Raw genomic sequence first — 22,767 nt, 5'->3', positions numbered from 1 at the left:
ATGTCATTTCATCACCATTTGAGGTAACTAATCAAGAAAGTGCTAATGTTCAGAAACTGAAAATAATAACCAGATATTAATAGCAAATGTCTGCTCACACATAGCATATGTGGTATTTTTCTGCATTACCATATTCAGTAATGCCCTGATACCCCAGTGAAATCTAGGAAAGATCAGATTATTATAATATAAAGAAAGCATTATTTAACTGCTCAACTTGAAACGACCTATTATATTTAAAACAAAACTACAAATATGAGCTATTTTATGAGTTTCCTACGCTACTATTTTGGTTTTGTATGTAAGTACAGGCTTATGAACTGTATCTCAAATCATTAAATTTAAACATGAAACTCACTTTAAATAAATAAAAAGTCCTCTCCTGGGTAAGGAAACTGCACATTTATCCCCTATTTTTTTTTTTTAATGGCAACTATGTAAAATGTTATATTTATAAAAATGCCCTATGACTTCTGTGTTTATATGTTATATATATTTCATAAATGCTAATCAACTTGCTTACTCCAGCCCATAACTTTAAAATAACTTGTTGCCGAGTCTCACTCATGTACAAAAATCCCTGTTTTTTATGCAGTTTTCTGCAAAATTAAAAAGTATGGTTGACCTATGGTGAAAAACGTTTTCTGGGGTGTACAGAGGAAATGGAAAACGAGACTAAGAATTTTCCTTCAATTTCTTCACTTAATGCTTCTCTCAAGTGACTCAAAAATTGTTTAATTCAAAGAATTGTTTCTGTAGCCTTTTCTAAAAATCCTGGAGTGATGACAAACATAAAATGTAAAATCTGCTTATGACAGATGCTTATAGTCTTTGCTCTAATAATCTGTCAAGCCTACAGACAGCAGAAGTGTAGTAATAGCAAAAAAAAAAAAAAAAAAAAAAAACCATGACCCTCTAAAATATTTAATTGCTTTTGAAAATAACACCTTAAAGCAAAAATATGCCCCAAATGCGCAACATATTACCGAATGTCAAGAGCAGAAACAAACTCAAATAGCCTAAACTAGCAGCAGGCTGAATCTGATGTGACCGAAAGCAACTGTCCTCCCTCAGCGGTGTAGAAAGCTGTGAGAAAAAAACAGTTGTCTGAGACCATATAAACATGTTCGAGCTGCTATATTCTTGCACCCCGTTAACAGTTTTAGGAGTTACACCAAATACCGGCTGTGCAAGGACAGCACGTGCACATGTAGAAAAAGCAGGATTACTGCGTCTGAAGATGCAGTTTGATTAATTTATGAAAAGCATCACATAATGTGAGTGAACGTGACAGGAAATTTGAATCAATGAGCCAGAAGATCCTAGATTCTGGGCAAGGTTTAGACACAAAATGGGCAAGGTGCAAGGAAAGTCATCCCCTCGCTGCTGTTCCACACAGAATTCAGAAGACTAACTTAGAATAGTTAAGTCATCAATTCCAAAAGAGGACATACACTATAAAATAAATATTTAGTTAGAATTCTTAAAACACTTTCCTTCAATTTGTTTTTACCATGTGAAAAAGATTCAGCCTCATCTTAAATTCTCCTTGTGTAATGACATGCATGTTATTAACTGGAAACAACTTATCTGGCATATAAAATCCATTCTACTAAACTTGCAAATAGGCAAGCTTAAAAATTGGTGGGCTTTTTTCTTTTTCAGGAAGAAAATACTTTTAAAGTTTCAGGTTTCAGGCAAAATTCACTGGCTGTGTAATGCGGGCTCTAATCTTTTTTCCGGCCATCAAATTACGTTGGAGGCTAACAAATTGTTTTTCCATGCAGGGATTTTGCTATAGTTTATCAGCTCTTTACAGTGAGATTGCAAAAGAGAAAAAGTTGCCTGGAAAATTTTGAATGGTTAGGATTGTAACATGAGAAATGTGCTCCAAAGTGGTTTACACTAAGAAAAACCTTGTTGAGTTCAACCCTGATTATGATTTCATTCAACTTTTTTCTACATAAGTAGAAAAATAAGTCAGCATATAAAGAAGGAAAGTTTGAATTCTGATAATTATTTGCAAAGGTGACAGAATGAATTTGTTTCATTTTGAAGGAAAACGCTAAAGACAGTCATTTGGTTTTAATTTGGAGAGAGCAAGGGTTCGAGGAGAACGGCTTAAGGTTTATAACAATATTTATCATGTAACTGGGGACAGTTTCCTCGTTTGATGCTTTAGTTATTCTCAAAGTAGCCTGAAGTCTTAATCAGGGCTAAATCACTGTGATTTCTCACAGAAAGAAAACAAAGACAAGAGAACCATCTTTCCCATCAACTCCAAAAGCCTCACCTGACCCATTCAGCTCATCAGACACATATTTAGGATTTCTGCCATAGCCACACATAGGGCTAAATTTATTCTTGTGAATATATTTTGCAGTAGAAGTTCACCCTCACATTCCCACTTACATCCACAGCAGCGCACCACTACACAGTCAGACCTGGCCATTCCTTGTTCAAAGACTATTTACTTCAGGAAATAATTATTTTACAGTTCTATTTAATAAAAGTCACCAATAAATGATTTGCATGTTGGGATTGTCCTTTATCTTTTTTGTGCTTAATCTGCAACAATAGATGCTGTGAACATGTTATTTTAAAGACATATATGAGATTACCTCTGGTCACTTTTAGGTCTGTTGTCAGGGAGATAAACTACAGTAAATGCCCTGTACTACATTCTGAGGCCAAACACAACAGTTGGAAAAATCTGAACACTCTCCATTCATATTTATAATTTAGATGTCCTTCCTTCAGTGGTATTGTCCAAACTATTTATTCCACATTGACATACAGTTCACTAAACTTTTAGCCTTTGGCTTCTGGCTCCCTTTTAGACTTCCATTCCATCATATGGCAGTATGACACAGCCAGAAGCTAAGAATAAACAGTCCCATCCTGACCCAGCCACCCAAGATGACAACAGAAAAGCAGTGCCTTCTCAGGACCCAAGATCGTGCAGAATCAGCCCAGTACCTTCTACCCACTCTCTACTCACACTTCAGTTGCTTTCCACACATCCAGTGAATTCCACTACAGCAGCTTTAAAAATTATAGTCCATTATAGTGCAATGTGTCTGTTTAGAATAGCACTGAAGGGTGTCAGGAAAGTCAACTCCAGTGATAAAACTATATCCAATCCTCATTTCCATACTGTTTTGTTTTGAAGTTGTTCAGCCCTCTTCAGGCATACACAGTAGTTTTCCTATATTCTAAACTTAGAAAGCTACCGAATTATTTATTATCAAAAAAACCCCTCTATCTATAGATGTGTATATATATACTGACAATAAACATTTAAAACCTTTTCAAATGGCATAGAATATGCCTTCTGGAAGGACTTCAGAAAAACTGGCTGGAAAAAAAAAAAAAAGGCATATTAGAAAAACAGGAACATTACTGGAATATTGTTAAATTATCCTTGAGATTGGAGCTAAGGCTATTCTGACAGAAAGAGCTCAAAGGTAGAACTGCCTAATAGTGGTGGAGATAAATTCGTTTTTCTGCCTCAGTGGCAAAAACCTTTCCTGAGTGTTCTCTCACTGGAGCCTGTAATATAATGTCAAATCAGATTTTCTTCTTCCCATTCTCCCTGCATTCAGAATTGCAAGAACGAAATAGCCTTTACCTGTCTATAGAATAAAGCTTATAACTCTTGTGTTCCAGCGCTTAGGTTACAAGTGAAGTGCACACAGTAATTTGAGAGAGAAACAAAGGGAAATGTTCACTCAAAGGCTACTTACGATGTTTCAAACACTCATCCATTGATTGAGTAGCAAGGCAGAGATAATGAAAAATGATGCCTGCAAGAATTCAATTTTTAATTTTTTTTAGCTTTCAAAGACATAAAGTCCTAAGGATTACCTCTTAATGATGATTTTACCATGATGATTTTAGCATGTGACAGTAAACAGATCATACTCTTAGAAGAGTGAAAAACGTGACGTTCTCTGTTCTCATCCTGATGTAAAGATGGCTGGTGATGACACTGTTTAAGTTGCTGTGGTGCGATCAAAAGCTCAAGTTTGCTGGCTGAGGAGCGCCTGAAGTAACATCACATCACACAAACCTAAATTTATGCTCAGCCCACATGGGCTGCATGAGGATCCATGGAGAACTCACCTTGTTCCCTGCTAGATCTGTTTTTCTTGACCCTCAGTGCTAGAGACCTTCTGGCTCTTGGCTAGATTTTAAGTGACCTATAGGATCAGGACTAATCTAATGAAACAGGAAAACCTCACCTATTTCAAAGTAACCAGAAAATACAACTGGGCAACAGGGTATAAAAAAGCTACTCCAGGTTATGAAAAGGTCATGACTGATTTCCATGAGTTTTGTATTATGGTTCAGTATAAGAGTTCTGTAATTGCCTAGTTAGATTACACATGGGCAAATATGAATAATTCCTATTTATTATTTGGTACATAAATACATAGACTTAGAACAAAATGCCAGTTATTAAAAACACGTATTTTTCATCCACATGGTTAAGACTTCCTTTTTTTATGTAACCCCTGCTCCTTTTTATGTGATCTGGATCTAACTTTTCAGTACATTCCCCAAGCAGTTTGGACACGTTTCAGACTGTAACATTGCAGAAGCAGAGCCCTGTCCTCACTGAATGTACGTGCTGTTTGCAAAAGCTTAATTCACAGATGCAAATTATTAAGATAATGCTGATAAATTTAATAAAACATCGGACAATGTTCTTCCGTTTGATGTCCTGGAGAACCCATATGGAATTCAATTAGGAACAGGTAAATGCATTCAAAGTTGGAGCCTGGTTGTATAAGAAAGAGGTTCCCCCACGCCATCCTCATGCTCAAACCCTATAGGCTCCTTGTTTGAGGCAGCTTCTAAGAGGCCTAACACTAACTTTCCACTCTAATAAGCTGTTGGATGTAAAAGGCAAACATTTTATAAGTATGAATTCATTTGGCTTTGATCTAATGTCTAAGAGCTATTTTAGCTACTCCATAACTCATTAATATACATATTAAATACACACTAATCTTTCACTTGGTTCACAATATTGCAGCTACACACAAAAGGTAGTTTGGAGAAGGAAAATCCAAATGAGAGAGTTCTAGTTTCTTATATATACACTACAGAAGCAGCCCTTTTACCTGTTCCAAAATGGTTTTTGGTTTTAAAGATCATTCTACCAATGCACCGTAGTTTACACTTTTAACAGAAGTCCCTATGAGAGGCTTCCATATCACTTAAAAAAGCAATGGCATTCTGTCAGTCGGGCACACTTAGCCCTACTCCTTGCTTCAGCAACAGCTTGACTCGTAACTTGAGCCCACCAGTTGGAATCCTGCATTAAGCTTTAGTTTGGTGCAAATTGCAATTGCAGCTAAGTCATTCAAGCAATAATTATATTGGAAACCAGACAGAACACTCAAGAAAAGTTCTCACCATTAAGTAAAGAATGGGAACTGAGAGGAAACGCTGAGTAAGAAGAGAAGAAGAATTTTCTGTATAGCAGAGAAGGGACTGTTGTGCTTCACCAAACTCCCTATCATTTTACTATCCTGGTGATATTCACTAAGAAGAAACAAGGAATTCAATTTAAATATATACAGATTAAGGCAAATACTCAGAGTGAGTGTGAAACTTTTGCTGGTTGATGTCCAATGAAGAATGCACAATTCCTTTAAACAGAAGTAAGAAATACACCATATATTGTTTATACCAAACACAGTTGGGGACGTGAGCCTTTCGCCTGGGAAAACCATCTTCAAAGTAGCAACTGTTTTCCCAGCTGTGAATGTTCTTTCCTGGGAAATTTATTCCTACCATTACAAAAATAATTTTCAAAGGAATGTGAAATTATTCAGCCTAATCTATGCATATCCGTATTTCAGACACTATTTTGTACCTTCTTAGACATTCCGTTTACAAAAGGCCTAGTATTATCTATAAGTATTACATGGTGTCACAATGAAGCCTGCTAGTGCTAAAACATAAATAAATGTGCAGCCAATTTAGTAAAATAATTTCTTAAAAATGCTATAAATATTCTGAGAAAAAGTGTTAGCAGGAAACATTTTGGTCCCATATGAAGCTGCCCTGAAAGATTTTTATTTATTTCTTCCTAATTTGAAAAAATACTTCTGAGATATTAACTAAGGAGAAAAAAATGATCCCACACATTAAATTATAAGGGCCAAATCATAGTTTGCATTCCATATCTTTGTATTTTCTTTTTTCCTACTATTAGGAGACCAGCTTGTAGAGAAGTGATCAGAAGCCAGTGGGTACCAGCAAACCAGTCTCTTGGTGCAAGGGGAAGAAAACACAAATAGAATGAGGTTAAACACTCAATTGAAAGGTAACCCAAGGAAAAGAGAAGTAAGCTCAACAATGCAAAGTGACCAAAACAAGCAACATCCATACTGATATTTACCTTCATCATTTTCAGAAATAGTTATCATTCCACCTTTATCATCAAAAGAAAGATAACTTAACCAGAGGTACCTATTTCAACAAAATGTTGTTATCAACTGCTGATGCACTGTTAGATAGAAATGGGATGGGGGGGAACATTGTGTCATCTCTTTATAAGAAAGGCAAAACTTGCATGTTGGAGATACAAAACAAATGACCAAAAAGCAATACAAGGTCAAATACTTATTTTAGGAGGTCTAAGCTAAATAAAAGGAACTTTACTGTAATTTTCCCCTTTTTTTCCAGCATATAAGACTAGTTTTCCACATAATTTTAAAGCAAAAATATTAATAAACACACATGACGTTGAAGCATACAACACTGGGTTAAGAGAGTAATGCAGAAGTAAACGAGTACAGGAAAAGCTGATAGCAGAGTTGCAATACAAGTACTTTCTGAAAAGTTTTGTATATAAGTAGAGACACAGCTACATATTGGCAGTCTGAAATGAGAAGAACACACTGAAACATTACAGTTGAAGTTGGAGTTTGATAACATTTTTTCAGGAAGGGAAAATAAAAAAGTTTTTTGATGGCTATGAAAGAAGCCTCCTATTAATTATTAATAAAATAATAAATTAATGGAAAAATAAAGGACTTGCTACTGAGTTTGTCAGCAAACAACTATTTTTTGGCAACAGACTCTGATAATGATTTAGTGAGTTGTCAAAGAAATAAATACACTTCCAGATGACAGCTTTATGGGATTTGCTTTGTAAGATCTGTAGTGTTGCCTGGTTTGCATTCATTCCAAATTATTGTACCTGATTACAAGTATCCTTTTAGATAGTATCAAAGGAGCATTCTCAGCCATTCCACCAAGTTTGTTCTAAAATGTTTATCTCCATAGCTTAAACAATGTGATTTTATGCAGTTTTCCACCACTACAATCAAACGAGTGATTTTAAAGGATAGCTTTCTGTAGTTTGCTTTGCTGCAGAACTAGTTTAATAACTCATCATTGGCCTCTGCAATAACCCCAAAAAGGCTCAGCAGAAGAATGCTTTCCCTACTGATTTTGCCATTTTCCATTTAGTAAACAGATCTTACTGTTTGGGCACCTGCATACTAGCCTTCTGATTAAAGAAACACTATGAGCTACTTGTTTATTTGCCATTGTTTGTACTATTTGTATGGAATCTCAAAAATTAAATTCCTTTCCCACTGATTGTGCCTTTATCTCGGGAAAATGTTGATTCCTCCTCCTTCAACCATTTGCAATGCTGAAAATACTGCCTAGAAGCCTACAAGAATACTGCTATTGATTGCATGACCATTGCCTAAGAGGGCATAGTGTGTTTTCAACTGTACATAACAAGGTTTGGGTTTATTGATCTCTAATCATTGACTGATTTATTATTGATTGATCCTACTCATTTCTACTTAAGGTTACAGTTTGTCGGATAATATTTTGAGTGTGTCATGCTTAATTGTTGTTCAGCTCTGGAAGAATTTCTCACTGTTTGGGAGCAAGTCCGCAGATCTAAAAACATCACTGCAGAAACAGGGTCTATTCTGAAATTGCAAGGTTAGGAGACCAATAAGGTCATTTTCAAATAGCCTCCTAAACAAGGCAACCACAGCTTGTTGTTCCCTACCTACATGCTGTACATGTCAGGACTGCTCTTCCTATAAACTAGGTGCCACTGGAGCAGCTAAAAATTTGAAAGATGAAGAGATCCATAAATAAAGGCATGAGTGACTGCAAATGAACACTTCTAATGCTTCTGTTATTTCAAGATTATTTTATAGCAATACTGTGAATATTCTTTTCAAAAGAATATTTCATTTTAAGAAGCCACTATATTAATGTAGGACCACCAGTCTAGACTGTGCATTTTACATTTCTTAATGCCCATACTGTGTGACAAATCAAAGAATGATCTCCAAGAACAACAAGGTTTAAAATACAAGTATGCTGACAAACTAGAAATCATAAAAAGCAAAATGAATATTCAGACACTTTTTAAAAAATCACTGTTAATAATATACAGCTTTATTGCCAAGTACCTAAATAAAACATGAATGTTAAGACAATCTGTCAATAAAGGTTCTTTGAACAAGGTTCAATAAGGTTCAATATCATTCAGTCATTTAGAGCTGTGTGGTTCTAAGATCATTCATGAAAACATTTATATTGGATCTAAATTGCTCATTGCTATTTAATGTAAACAGAATAAAGTGAGCAGATGAAAAATCAATAAAACATCAAGATTACGCTGAAAGGCCAAGTTGTTCCAAGGAAACCTGCTTCAGTCTTTGGCTGCTGAGAATTTTTCAAACAAATTTCATGAAAGATTGATCAATGCAACACTACATCCAGGCACTTAAGACACATTTTTACATCGGCCTCCTGCAGTTCTACAACAAAATCAATTAGAGATTTGCATTTTTCACTTTAGACACTAAAACTGCTCTACTAAAATAGAAAAAAAAAAATCACAGGTAAGTACCAGTGACTCAATGAACTCAGAAAGCCTCTCTCCAACCAAAAATTATGTGTTCTACATAAAGTTCAGTGGTCTAGAGCTATTTTTTGGCTTGTTTCCATCACATACACAATTCATCAAAGGGAACTAGATCATATTCATTCTGGCTTCAAGAATGACCAAAAAAAAAGTTTTGTTTAATTCAGTTACTGCATTAAAAGGCAATCATGGCTCATGAGGAGCCAGGCAGCATGCCTCAGGCATTTCTGTAGATAAAAATATTAAAATCTGTCAAGGCTCCAACTTATTTTAAAGTAACAGAAGAAAAATCAAATTTAAAGAAAATAAGGCTCCAAAATAAACACTCTCAGCAGTTGTCCAAATCTTTTGATCTGAATTTCTTCTTTGGAACTACTCAAACCGAGTAGCCTCAGTGCTGCTTCTAATCTTCCTGTACAAACCTCCAAGCAATGCAGATTCCACTTGTTTTCCAGGCTCCATTTCCATGCTGACAAGGTTTGATGACCAAAAGCATTTTAAATTAACTGCCATTGTAAATTACCTGAGTATTTTACATAAAGCTAGGAGTACACATGCTGAGTAACAATTACAAACTGGCATAGTCAATAACCATAGTCAATACCAACAGCGAATAACTATTTCTGCGGTAAAACTGATTAATTGCCCAGCATTTTTCACTCTCGGCTATTTCAAACAAAGAAAAAATGTGTTCTATTAACTTATGCTTTTCCACTATCAACAGTTAGAGTTTATAAAGTTGATGCCAAAAAATGACTTGTCACAGACCTTATATGGTATTCCATAAAAGCAGCAGTACACACATGTTTAAGGCACCGAACGACACCAGCTCTCACAGTGTTAAGGACTGTTGTGCCTACTGATAGCTATTTGCCTTTTCTTCCACTCTGACTGTATGTGAGATCAAAAATAAATAACTTTTGTATTCTTGTGCACTTACAAGAAGACACCAAACAGTCCAAAGAGTCGCTGCTTTCTTGCTTGAAATTTACTTGTTCATTTTTTTCCACTTCTACATGAAATTGACACAGTTACACATCGACACAGCAATAATATTTTGTCATTTCAGTTTCATACAGGTTTTTCTTGTAAAACTGTTTTGCTAAAACAGAATTATATTTGTGTACCTAGCTATAATACACACCATACAAAGAAAGAATAAGAAACACACCCCCTTACTGAGCTATAAATACCAGCTGTTCCATTTTTGCTTTGGCGTAGATGGGCTTTTTCCTTACATTACCTAGGAATATTTCTGCTGACTTCTGAACTGCAAGAATTTCCATAATCTGTAGACCTTTGAATAGCTACTACCAGTAGTTTTTCTTCTAGTACATTTTACAAACTCTGAAGGTAATAGAGACACGCATGTGAATGAACTCCCAGAAAATTTTCTTGTCAAATAAGCTTAAGAATACCAAATAATAAAATAGGAAATACTTTTTAAAAATTATTATTATTATATGCACTCCACTAGGTTTTACATCTGAAGATAAATGAAAGTAACAAGTCACAGTCAAATCCACTTTATGTTAGGCCAGGAAACTTACAAGTGTCTTGCAGGATTGTGCCTAAAAATCACCCCTAGAATTCCTAAAGAAAAAACTTTTATCTTTCTTCTCCATTTCTCTACACTACTAAACCACCTCATATTTCTTTGGTCCTTCTTCTACAATAACCACTCAGAACAGACGAACTGATATGCCCTGTTTATGTAGCATTCCCACCAGAATAAACTTACAGTTTCAGGTTTTTTTCTCCTTAAAAAGGCACACTAATAAGCCAGTAGAAATATTTCAGTGAAATAACTGAAGGACAGGGGATGGAAAGAAAGGAAATTAAGTTTTCATTTAAACAGCATCTCCATGCTGCTAATTTTATTTCCATAAAACTAATTCATAGTGTTCCACACAGCAAAGAGACTGCTGACACCTTCTGGCCACTTGACATTCTTTCCAAAACCAACAGGCTTTTCATAGAAAAACCTTTCATGTTTTCCCAACCACTCAGGATCACATGAGGTCTTAAGCTACGCCTCTACTGCCATATGACAATTGCTTAAAGCCATTTGGGTCCCCTTTCATCCACGTGCTCTCACCCATCCTCCATCTCAAGCACTGAAAAAGAATTCAACACAGAGAGCATGTACTCTTGGCTTAACTTATCTTATTGAATTGAACAACCAAAACGAGGAGAACCTACCTTCAGATCTTGTTTTTCTTTCTTCTGTTCAGTTTCAGATTCTTCCTGTGCCTCTTGGGCCACTTTCCGCTTTCGCTTTTTTCTTTTCTCTTCCTTCATTTCTCTGTTTTTCATTTTTGCCATTCTAAAATAGAACATTATGCAATTAGAAACATTATAGTCAAGCTAATGCATTCTCCCATGGAAGAGTCAAGGCTGGGCTTATTACCCTCTCTTAAACCCCACCACAGAAAACCCTTCGCTAACCCTCACCGCAATAACGACCATAACGGATGGTGCCCTTTCCATGGGTTATCACACATCACATTTAACCACCTGGCCTGTTGCTAATTCTGCCAAACCAGACTGCACTAGTCAGACCCACCTCTGCTCTAAATACTTTAACAAAACTTTAATATACAGGTGTGCTCATACCCACAAGCAAACAATAAATCTACCTTATTCTCAAACTGATAATTCTGTTTACACCACAAGCTTTTCTTTCTCACTGTAAATACAAGAGTATTGTAAAAATAAAAATAAGAAAACTGAGCTTAAAGAACTATGTCTCGCTGATTGTCTTTCACTTTACATAGGCCTAAGGGGGAAGGCGGGCGGGAGGAACCGCAGGACACCCTCGTTTGAAGTCAGGTCTAGCTGTAAATGCAAGTCAGGGAAACCTGGGAAACCAACCCCCGCAGACGGCCCGGAGCGTTGTGCTCTGTCACTCAGCAATATCCCAGGGACGGTGATGAGCCAGTTTATCACTTCTTTTTTTTAATAACACTCTAAAATGTTCCCTTTTAAAAGGAAAAGCAACGTTGCAGTTCCCCATTTCAGCCCTGCCACGAGCTGCCCCCCGAGCCGCGCGGGACCCACGCGGCCGTTGGGTTCTAACGGTCCAAACGAGCGAAGCCCCCGCGGCCGTTGGGCTCTAACGGTCCAAACGAGCGGGGCCACGGGGCACCGCAGAGCGCCCCCCCCCCCCCCCCMYCCCSCMCSCMCCYCTCMGACCCGCCTCCTCGGCACATTCAACCGGGCGCCACGCTTGGCGCCGCAGCCCGCCCCCTGCCTCCCATTGGCCCTGCGGACCCGGCGGCGGAGCCTGGTTGGCCTCCGCCACGCCAATCACCGCAGCGGCCAATAGGAAGTCGCGCTCCGCCTAGAACGCTCAGTGGGAGCTGCGCGTGCTTAGGAACGGCCCGGCCGGCTGGTGGAGCCTGACGTCACTTCTACGCGCCGAGGTGCGTAGAAGACGTCCCCCTGTGTGGGCGGGGCCTCACAGCTCGCCCCGCCCCGCCGTTGCCCGGGTGATGCTACGGGCCCGCCCGGGCCTGGCGAGTCCCGGGCCTGGCAGGGCCGGCCCGAGCGCAGCGGGGCCCGCCGGGATCCAGCCGCGCTGCGGGCCGAGCCGCCTGCCAGCGCCGCCCGGCCGGCGCTCCCTCCCTCTCGTTAGCGGGCGGGGTGCGAGGGGCCAGGGCCTGAACCAGCACAGGCTGCAGGGGGTGTCTGAGGCACGGGCTGGCCGCAGGCAGATGTTGTGGTTTGAGGGGGTGAGGAGACACCTCCCAGGCTGACATTTCCAGGAAAATTATCAGTTTCCATGTTTTCCTTTCCTATAAATAGGCACTATGCACACAGACTTTTCCACAACTCCTCCCCGGGCCATTTTAAGGGTGAGAATACTTAGAGAAAGAAAACATAGATAGATTAAACCTTTTTTTTTTTTTTTTTTTTTTTTTTTTTCCTCCTCCTGATAACCTGACACAGTGGTTTTCAGGTCCCATTTGCACTGACCACCAGAGCAGCTAGTGGTGGTGGCAGATAATGGTGGTCACAACACCCTCTATCAAATGCCTACAGCTTATAGGACAACCTTCACACCTCTTCTCCCTTCTTCCACCCAAGTCAGGTCTCACCTCATCTGCCTCTCCTCCCCTCTCCTCCCTGCAGGGCAGGGTGTGAATGCCCCCAGGTGCCCCCATGGCTCCCAGGCCAGGCAGAAGCTCTCAGCTGAGGCCTGTGCCCTCACATGACAGTCAGGAGCTGCAGCTGTGACGAGGGGATGCACAGCACCCGGTCTGATGCACCAAAACTGAGATAATACTCTAGGAATAAGCTGGGGCTGAGTTATGGGTGTAGAGCTCAGCCCATAAACAACAAGAGGCAATATCCAAAGTTAGCACTGTAATTTAAGCTTGTGTTCCAGTGTGAATAAGGAAAGCAGTGTTTTCTGTGCTTAGACAGCCAAGAATGATGATTCTATTACACATCCTATTGTGACATCCTCTGGTGAAACACAGTATTACAGATACAGCCCAAATTTGGGCCGAGTGCATAAAACAGTAGCTTACAGAATTAACAGGAGCAGCCTGTACCTTCCAACCTAACATGTCCTTCCAGTCCAGCTATTGCCTCCTACATAGCTAGAAGAGGCCTCTCGAACAATGCACAACCATCCAGAATGAATAATGAATTTCAGAATATCAAATGAATAACCAACCAGATGATGAGAGCAGCTTTAGTCATCCTCTAGAAAACTCTCTCATTAGATAAGGAGAAATTGCAGTGGGATGAAACTGAATGGTGGAAAGGGTACTTTTTTTTTTTTTTTTGTTTGGTGGCTCTGACTTTAGCATTATATTCGTGCCCTCCAAAGCAGGAGGGGAAAAGAAGCTTTATATGCTACTCCTATGAACAACCATAAATTCACATCTCTTTGGGCAACATTCTAAGCACTGAGATTCTTAAAGGTTAAAAAAAAAAGACAGCACAGAAGCCTTTCCATAATAGTCAGACTTCAAGATAGCATGAAGTATATACATTAACGGTCATTTGATTCTGCATCTCAGCCACTAGCAAACCTTTTTCCCTGGTTAGAGAATGTACCACTACTAGCAAACTGCTCTTTCTTCTACCTCAGCAGAGCTCATAGCAGCAGGTGATTCAAGGGAGTGCAATTACCCCTTCCATTGGTTCAAAACCAACACTGCAGCCTACCAGCCCCAGTGTGCACTAAGAATAGTTCCAATGACACATGAAATTGAGGTCCTGACCCCCTGACATCATCAAGGAGTCTTGGCATTTTTCTCACAATTTGTTGGGTGAGAGGTCTACTTAGATCCCAGGTGGGGAATTAGCATTGTTCATTAACAGCACACTCCCCTTTCATCAAGCCACAGCTTTCAGCCCCCAAGCTAAGCAGCTGCATGCAGCTCATGCAGTTTTAAAGAGCTGATGAAGATAACAGCTTTGCTATATCTATTATGTCTTCACTTGTTTGAAGAAGCTTTTGGGGAAAACAGGGAGAGGAACCTATATATATATACACACACACACACACACACACACACACACACACTGCTGCCATTTACCTCTTCTGTTACGATGAAAGTGAGCCTACTTTTATCTGGCTTTTTTTTTTGGTCCCCACTACAAAACCCTCCCGAAGTCTAGATTTCTATTTAAGGAGCAATAAAGTATGAAGAATGATGCTCTCCATCCTCTGTGAACACTGTCCTAGGTGAATTACTTAGGGAGAGCCTAAGGAAAACTAGGTATGGATTTATAAATCAAGTATTCCAGTGACATCCAGAGGTGAAGGAACAGCTTACACAAACCAAGCTTCTGCTTGATGCAAGCTGTTTGTCAAGTAAAATGCAGTGCTGTATGCCAGATCATTTCCAAAAGGATCTGAGAATTGACAGTAAACTATTTCAGACTTTCATCTCAGGAGACTTACAGTTCAGACTTAGCAGGACCTAGGGAGAGCTGGCTATGCTTCATCCTACTTCTAGTCTTCTACCACAACCAACCCCCATCCCTGTTCCCTCAGAGTTTTTGTAGTATTATAGTTCCTATTCCAAATATAGGAACAAGTCAAGTTGGCTTGAAAAAGGCAGCATTTATTGAACATAAAGTATTAAGATACAAAAGTAACCTTTATTTCCATAGAAAATATAATAGAACTTTAGACAAAAGTAGTTTAGAAGTAGGAAGTTTTGATCCAGGAGCAGGAACAGCTTCTATCTGCATCTGAAAGACATAAGAATGCACTGTAAGAGTTGAACTGCTCAACACAAGGACTTACACCTTTGCAGAAATGGAATTGGTCTATTTATGGTAACTGTTTTCACCACATTCTGCTGAAAAAACATTTTCCAACAACTTGACCAGGCCTCATACTGAATAGGTGAGACACCAGCCAATTACTACAATAGAGAATTCTAAGTGCCTTGAGTCTATGTAGCCATTTTAACTGATAAAGTACAGTGAGGAAAGATCTCCAAATGTCCTCCTCTGCATTCCCAACACTGATCAAAGGCCAACTGAACTCCAGAGTAGATGCAGCTACACATAACAGCAGCACTCAAATACACAGACACAATACTATAGTATTCTAGCTTTGCTCATCCTGCAGCTTATACCTGTTGTGCTGGAGATTCCCATGAGAGGGCATTCCAATTGCTCCTGGTGATTTGAAGGCACTTTCAGAGGCTCTCATCAGAGCTGCATATCTACAAAGAAATACAACCAGGCTCAGCACCTCTTATTGCACACAGCAAGAAAGATATGTCTGCCTACAAGAGAAAGATGTAGTACAGTTAAGTTTAAGTTCTGCCTGGCAAAAAATTTATTCATTTCATATTCTTGGTTATTCAGTGTTTCTGGGCAAAATTTTAGGATTTTAATATTTACACTGAGGCCTCAAAGGGTACTTGGAGTTGGACGGTATATTCTCAGTCATGAAACATCCACCTTCTTTGAGTGGGTCAGATACATTTAGAAGAGCTTTGGGAAAGTTTTACTAAAAGCTCTCATCTTAGCTCACAGATTTCCAGAAACCAAACCCAAACTACTTCAGTAAAATAGTCACTGTTTCCTGCTAAGCTTTCTCAACATTCTGACAAAGCATCATCCTGTAGGCAATAGGATTATTTGCCAACATTCCCCACCCACCACTGTGACTGTAACTTATGCTACAGCTAAACAAAGTGACCCAAGTAGAGCTTACCCAGCCTTGGAGAGAGGGTGGCCACTCCCTTTGCAGTCATGATCCAGTGGATGCCGGTGTTTTATACAGAAGTTCCCACTGCACTGCTCACAAACCACCTTCATCAGCTCCTTCCTTTTGCAGCCAGGCTTTAAGCATCTGTTTGTGAAGATCTAAACAGAGGACATCAAGTTTAGAATGTTTGCTGGCTTTCTACAATCAGCTTCCCAGACAGCAACCAAGCCAAGGATGAATGCTCAAGTGCCTTTAGAAGGAAGGGGAAACACAACAAGCTCCGTTTTCTTCCTAACGGCCAAGCACAGAGCCCTACATCCACAAACAGTAGGCTGGCAGTTCAGATCCCAACAGCAAGTTTCCATACCTTCTGTTTCTGAGCTGGATTGTATTTGCAGTTCTTATCCATGTGGGCTCCAACCACAGCATCCGGTATTTCCCCTTTCCGTACTGGGATAGGTGCATTACAGAGGGGGCACACTGGAACCTGCACATTCTGAGAACACACAACACTTCAAAAACACAATCCAGTTCTAACAATCACCATGAGAAGGGAAAAAAAGAACATATATTCACAAGTGCTTTGCATTCTAATGATTTACTGATTATTCTCAAATTTTCCCAACACACACAAAGTTCCCTGCAACAGATGTCCTTCATAAAAGAAGCTGCAAGTCATCAAAAAACACCTTGGTTTCAAAATATTCAATAGCTTCAAATGTAATTTGGAGCTTTGGAGCGTTTAAAAACCCTAACTTCAGGAAGCCCAAGTACAGGGCAGAGGACAGTGCTTAGCACTATTCTTTCACCCAGTAGTTGCCAGCCTTTCAACTTCAAAGACACAGTCTGGAGAGAGTTCTAGACACAGACTGCATTACTAGTGGAGTAAAACACTTTTTTTTTTGGGGGGGGGGGGGGGGGGGGAAGGGAGGGAAGGAGGCAGAGGAAAAAGGGGAGCATAAGTGGCATAAGTGAAAGAAACTAAAACACAGCTGTACTAAAGTTAGTACATTCATTCCTTCTAAACTTGGAAGGAATGTTTCTCTACATCAGAACTTTACCTGTATCAGTAAGCTACACCTGGTAGGTCTACCACCTATTTCTACTGAATCCAAAGGTCAATTGTCAAAGCCTTTATATAAAAAGTTTAACCACTCTATAGTGTAAGTTTTTGACAGTCCCATTATAGGAACTTACTTTTTTGTAGGCAGAACTGCACTTGTGGTCATCATATCGGATATGGTCTTTACAGAAAACTTCCCCACATGCATCACACTTCAGAGGAAGGAAGTCTGGAGAAAATAAAAAGGAAAAAAAATATTCTCATGGCACAAAAGGAGCTTATAGCAGAACACTTACACCTCTATACACTCCTACAGTAGAAAATCAGACTACTAACACAAACCATGTGTATCCTAATAATTCCTAAAATAAAGTTTTTGCAACACATTAGTCAAAAGTGACAAATCTAAGCCCAAATCAAAAGCCTAAAGCCAAATTCACTTTTTAAAATACTTCAGCAACAGGCCAGAACAGCAATGCGGGCTCGGCTATTACTAGACTTACTTAGGAGGAGCCAGAGGCAAAACAGATACCCGGGGAGATACCCCAGCTTCCCCCTGAGCACCGCCCGGCCCGCCGCAGCCCCGCCGCTTACCCAAGCGCCGGCAGGCGAGCTCGGCGCAGTGCCTGCCCAGGTCCGGCAGCTCCATGGCGGTCACGCTCCAACACGAACCCCACACCCGCCGCCCCGAACCCGCTCCCGGCCGCGGCCGCCGCCGCTTTTACGCGCCCCGCTGCTGACTCACCCTCCCGCGCCGCTCACCTGCCTGCTGAGTCACGCCCCGCCCGCGCCGGCCGCCGCCGATGACGTCACGGCGGGCCCAGCCAATGGCGTTCGCCGCCCTGCGTCGCCTGCCGTGGAGCCCGGCCAGGCACGTGGCCAAGGGGCGATTGTGCTGAGTCATGGGAGGGGGAGTCGTGACGGTGCAGGACGGGATGGCGATGGACACGGGGCACAGCAGCAGTTGGGGACAGGGTGAGGCTGCCCGTGGGGAAAGGGCATGCCCCCTCCTGCCACCCGAGGCATTAGCAGTCTGGGGCTGCTACTTCCAGTTGTTCTGGGGTGCCACAGCGGCCCCCCACCACGGGAAACGGCCATCTCGGCAGAAAAGGCCACTTGGGACGTGCCAAAGGACGCTGGAGCGTCTCAGCCCTTTGGCTTTTGCAGTTTCATTCCTAGATAATCTTTTCTCATCGCAGCTTAGAGTGTGGTGCCAACCCTCTGGAATGTAATGCTTAATCTTAGCTGCTTCAAAACTTCAAAATAAATCCACTAGCTCAGCTGGTCGGGGTGCTCGGAGATTCTAGCCCAGCTGTGGGGTTTCTGCAGGTGGCTACTGATTTGAGCAGACAAACATCAGCTGCAACCGTGATTTTGCACAAGTCAATTAAAAGTTTCTCAACTCAGCTCTATTTCTAAACGCTCAGCTCACTGTAATGGAAGCCGATCTGAGAATTACAACAGGCAACCAAAGATCAGGGTGTACTTTAGAAACGTTGATCTCTTCACTGCCCTTTGAATGAGTATAATAATATTTGCCCTGTGCAAAGGTGCTGAGGACTATTTGTTCAGTGACACTGGTTTAATTAGAGTGGGAAGTGACAAAGCGTCCCCGTGGCTCGGCTCTCCCTGCTTGTACCCGGCTTCCTTGTGTGGTGCCTGGCTCGGGTGAGCAGCGGAGCTGTGACATGAAGCAGAGCTTCAGGAAGGCTTGTGGGGGCCTCGACAGAAAGACCCATCTGTGCTGTTCATACAAAACTAAAGAACTTGGGAAAGTGCAAAGAAAACCACGCACCCTCGTGCACTCGCAGTCCCGCTCATATCCTGCAGAGCAACTACCCGGAACCATGAGAACGGGGCCCCCAGCAATCACCCAGAGCAGATTTACCAAAAAAATGATGCCAAAGGAGGAGGCTGGCGGCTTTTCCAGCTGCTCTGTCAGCTTCCGTGCTCTGCGGCTAGAGATGGTGGTTGCGGTAGGGAAGGGAGGAGTTCGTGTGCGGATAACAATGGGAACGGTTCTGCACAGATTAGCCGCTCTTAAGGAAGGCTGTAAATCCCAAGTCTAGAAGCCTGTACAGTACAGGCAGCCGTTTTAATAGAAATGAGGATTAGAAATTAGCTGAGGTCTTTAGTGATATTTTTAGAAGTTTGCTCCTCACAGGTTAGGCGGCTGAGAACCAGAGGAAAGTGCCGAACCCCGTATTACTTAGGAACGGATCACACAGTGCAGCGTGTGATTAGAGGCTGGCTAGCTTAGCGACAAGGGGGATAGGTGGGTTAGAACTGATTCAGGAGGAATTAGCAAGGGAAATTGCTTGAGAAGCAGAATTTGATTAGGGGCAGCCAACATGGATTTATGAGAGGAAAGCTATATGTAACTAACTTGCTGGAGTCTGAGGGTGGTATCGCTCCACGGCAGCGCGTGGCCATGTCTGGGTTTTATGTAATGTCTACAAAGAGGAGCCTTGGGCTTTGTCATCACAGAGGATTTGTTGAGTGGGATGGTGGGGTGACCCCATTCCCTTCCATTTGCATGGTCCCTCTGCCCTCTTCCTTCCTTTTATGCCTCTTTTTCTTGGTTGATTGGTTTTGTTTTATGTAGGTTTTTTATTTATGTACTGTATTGTTTTTCCCTTGGCCCTGTTCTGCCTTTGTCCTTCTCTTCCTCTCTTACAGAGCTGGAATGGCCTCTTAGTGGCTCTGTGCCAGGTTATGTACCTCCAAGGCCATCCCTGTCCCTTCTATCAAAGTGGTGGTCTGCAGATCTATAGGGCAGGTAAAGAAAGTCCTTGCTGCTTTTGAATGCCATGGTAGACATGATGCAAAAGGCAGAACTCCTCCTGCCATGATAGTTTTTCCTAAAAAAAAAAAACAGGAGAGTTTGCAGCAGTTCTTTTCTCCCAGCCATCACACTTGCAAGGGTCACACTGCAGGGAGCCACGTGGCACCTGGAGCTGTTGTCCTCTCCAGGCAAGGTCTGTCTCCTTCCCACCAAGCTGCATTACAGCTCTCCAGAGATGCCCATGCCTCAAACAAGCCGAGTCCAGCTACCTGGGTGCACCCTGAGCCCCTCTGAGTGCCATTGGGGAGGCACAGGTGGGTTCCCAGTCCACAGGAACCCATGGGGCCAGTGGCTTTGCCATCACCTGCAGGTTCTCATGGTTCCTAGCTGGGGAAGCAGTTGAGCTCCCTATTGCAGCAGTGCAGCCACCACTGCAGCATTAACATAAAAGAGCAGCTCACATTTACCTCTTGCAGGTCTCTGAACTCCTACCCCATTGCCCCTCTTTTTGTCTCATAATTTTGTACCAGCCTTTTAAAGCTGAGCTTTAGTTTTATTGCAATGACCCTGTGGTGCTGCCAGATCTCTCTGTGGAGGAGATGTGACATCTCCATTACATAGCTTGGATAAGTGTCTTGAAACAGACCACACACAAAGGATCCTAATGGTACCTATTTTTATTAGGTTTATTACAGGAAGGGAAGTCAAGCAGTCCAATCTCCCCACAGGATACTCCGTTAACAGCAGCAGACGGAGAAGAGAGATCTGTAGAGGCGGATCAGTTTTCCAAGAATATTAGCTACTGCTGCTCTAAAATTAGAGTCTAGGGAGAGCAGACAGGTTGACATAATTGAAAGGACTGTCTTATGGGATGACATAGTTAAACGAGCCCATGATCAGCTTTAGAGTGACAGCTCGGCGTCTTCTTCTAAACCCCAAAGGAGCACTGAGTTACGAGGCTGTGATTTAACTAGTCCTGGATCTTATCTTGTGATGATGTCAATATTATTAGAACCCATTTCTAAAGAGATGCGACCAAAAAATATATATATATCATTGTACATGAATTGACTGGTTTTGCAGGTGCAATTCTCCTGCAGCTTCACCTTGCAAAGTTCATGGTTAACACCTACCCGCTGCTGCCCTTCTTGCACAGCCAGTGCTATCGCCATAGGCTGGGCTACAGGGCAGACCCAGAAACAGCATTAAGAACCTCATTTCAGGGTGAAGCTGAAAAATGTCCTTGAGCTGCACATTTTATTCAACATAATTTAATATAAAACACAAACTAACAAAGTTAGAGGTGAAATATAATAGCAGGGACCCCATAAAAAGTAACCTAATCTGTAAGATAGACAACACTTTAGCCTGGGGGAATGCCAAATAAAAGAGAAATATGAGCCAAGCAATTCTCAATTCATAAGTAACTTTAAAGAGAAATAATGATGATGAGTTCTCCAACTTTAAATGCCCTACGATTCTTTCCAATAAAAAGGGCATTTTTAATGTTTTCTTCATGCACACTCACAGGGTAGATGTAAAGCAGACACAATCATTTCCATGCAAACATCCATGACTATGAGCAAACCACAGCTGGAGGCCTTCAAACCAAATGGTTCAGAGGGCTATGCTGCAGTTAGGAAGCGGGCAGGAGACATTAGGGATGGAGCTCTCCTGGACCTGCACGCTGACAGACCCTCTCTGTTGCCTTTGGTGGCCACCCTCCATTGCTTTCCCTCAGGCAAAACGGTGGGCTGGCTTGGGCAACCAATGCCATCCTGGGAGTATTAACCTGGACCTGCAAGTGCTATGGGAAAGACGGTCCAAACCTGGGATGCTCAAGCTGTGTTTATATATATATATATAGAGAGAGAGAGGATATTTTGAGCAATGTTTGGTTTGCATGAGTGCTGCCTCTGCCATAAGCTGTCTCTAGACACCAGGGGGGCGAGGAGGGCAGCAGGGGACAAGGACATGAGCGAGAGCATGGTGGCGGACGGCCAGGTCCCCGGCGGATGCAAGCTGGGCTAGCTCTGCTCCTTGAGCTGCCTGCGTTTGCTGCAGCCAAGGACGGTCGGGTTTTGTCACTGCCTATTTTAACTTCAAAGGCTGGGATTTTCCAAGCAGCCTTATGCATTTAGGCACCTAAATCCCATTGAGTTTCAAGTGTATATCAGGCCTTAGGCTCCTTTGCAAATTCTTGCTAAATGCTTAAGGCCTCATCCTTGAGGAAAAGCGTTAACATTGACAGATTTGCAGTGATATCTTTTTACCAACACATGCTCTTTTATTCTAGAGCAGAGCGTCTTTAAAACCCTCTTCCTAAATGACATATTAAACTGCAAGAGGCTTCATCTTCTGGTTTATTTTCTGTGATACATACCTGTACAAGGATGTTAAATTCCCTCCCCGGGTTATCCTGAGAAAGGCCTGCTTTGTAGGCTGAAACTTCTTCAGTTAAAGAGAACAAGTGCTCCTAATCCCCAGCTCTTAGCACTCCAGAGGAAACTTCAGGCCTACTAGGAAGAGCAGACTGGATGTTTTAGAGCTCAGACCCATCATACCTCCCACTGCCTGGCTGATACCTGTTGTGCACCAAACCACTTTCAGAGCATCCAAGCTGAGAAGGGAAAAAAAAGAGGTTTTCCTCCTTCAGTGCTACTCTGTACCTAGAATAAAAATCGGGCAGATCACATCATTTCTTTTGCAGATTTTTGAATTTAAAAGTAGCCAAAAGGAAGGAGCACCAACTGCAGCTGTGTCAGCTCCGCTGTGACAGGCGGCAGCCAGGCGGCTCTGGAAAGTCA

General features: G+C 41.6%; 2 protein-coding genes across 2 annotated transcripts in view; both read right to left on the bottom strand.

The window, feature by feature from the left end:
* Positions 1–11,237, bottom strand: part of CUNH7orf50 (chromosome unknown C7orf50 homolog) — a 107,518-nt gene extending 96,281 nt beyond the window's left edge. Inside the window, exon 1 of the mRNA XM_026054169.1 lies at positions 11,126–11,237. Coding sequence (XP_025909954.1) covers positions 11,126–11,224 — 99 coding nt within the window. The 5' untranslated portion in view covers positions 11,225–11,237. The remainder of the gene's footprint in view (positions 1–11,125) is intronic.
* A 3,751-nt stretch (positions 11,238–14,988) lies between these two features.
* Positions 14,989–17,843, bottom strand: ZFAND2A (zinc finger AN1-type containing 2A). The gene is made up of 6 exons (XM_026054118.1): positions 17,770–17,843; positions 17,310–17,404; positions 16,480–16,608; positions 16,119–16,270; positions 15,532–15,621; positions 14,989–15,139 (listed from the first exon to the last, which is right to left on the bottom strand). The coding sequence occupies exons 1-6, from the start codon at positions 17,822–17,824 to the stop codon at positions 15,130–15,132; spliced, it is 531 nt and encodes a 176-aa protein (XP_025909903.1). The 5' UTR covers positions 17,825–17,843; the 3' UTR covers positions 14,989–15,129.
* Between the last annotated feature and the right edge of the window lie 4,924 nt (positions 17,844–22,767).

The sequence above is a fragment of the Nothoprocta perdicaria genome, unplaced genomic scaffold, assembly GCF_003342845.1.
Source record: "Nothoprocta perdicaria isolate Ctin4 unplaced genomic scaffold, notPer1 scaffold_12, whole genome shotgun sequence".
Taxonomy (NCBI): Eukaryota; Metazoa; Chordata; class Aves; order Tinamiformes; family Tinamidae; genus Nothoprocta; species Nothoprocta perdicaria.
This window is presented reverse-complemented; position numbering and strand designations above follow the sequence as displayed.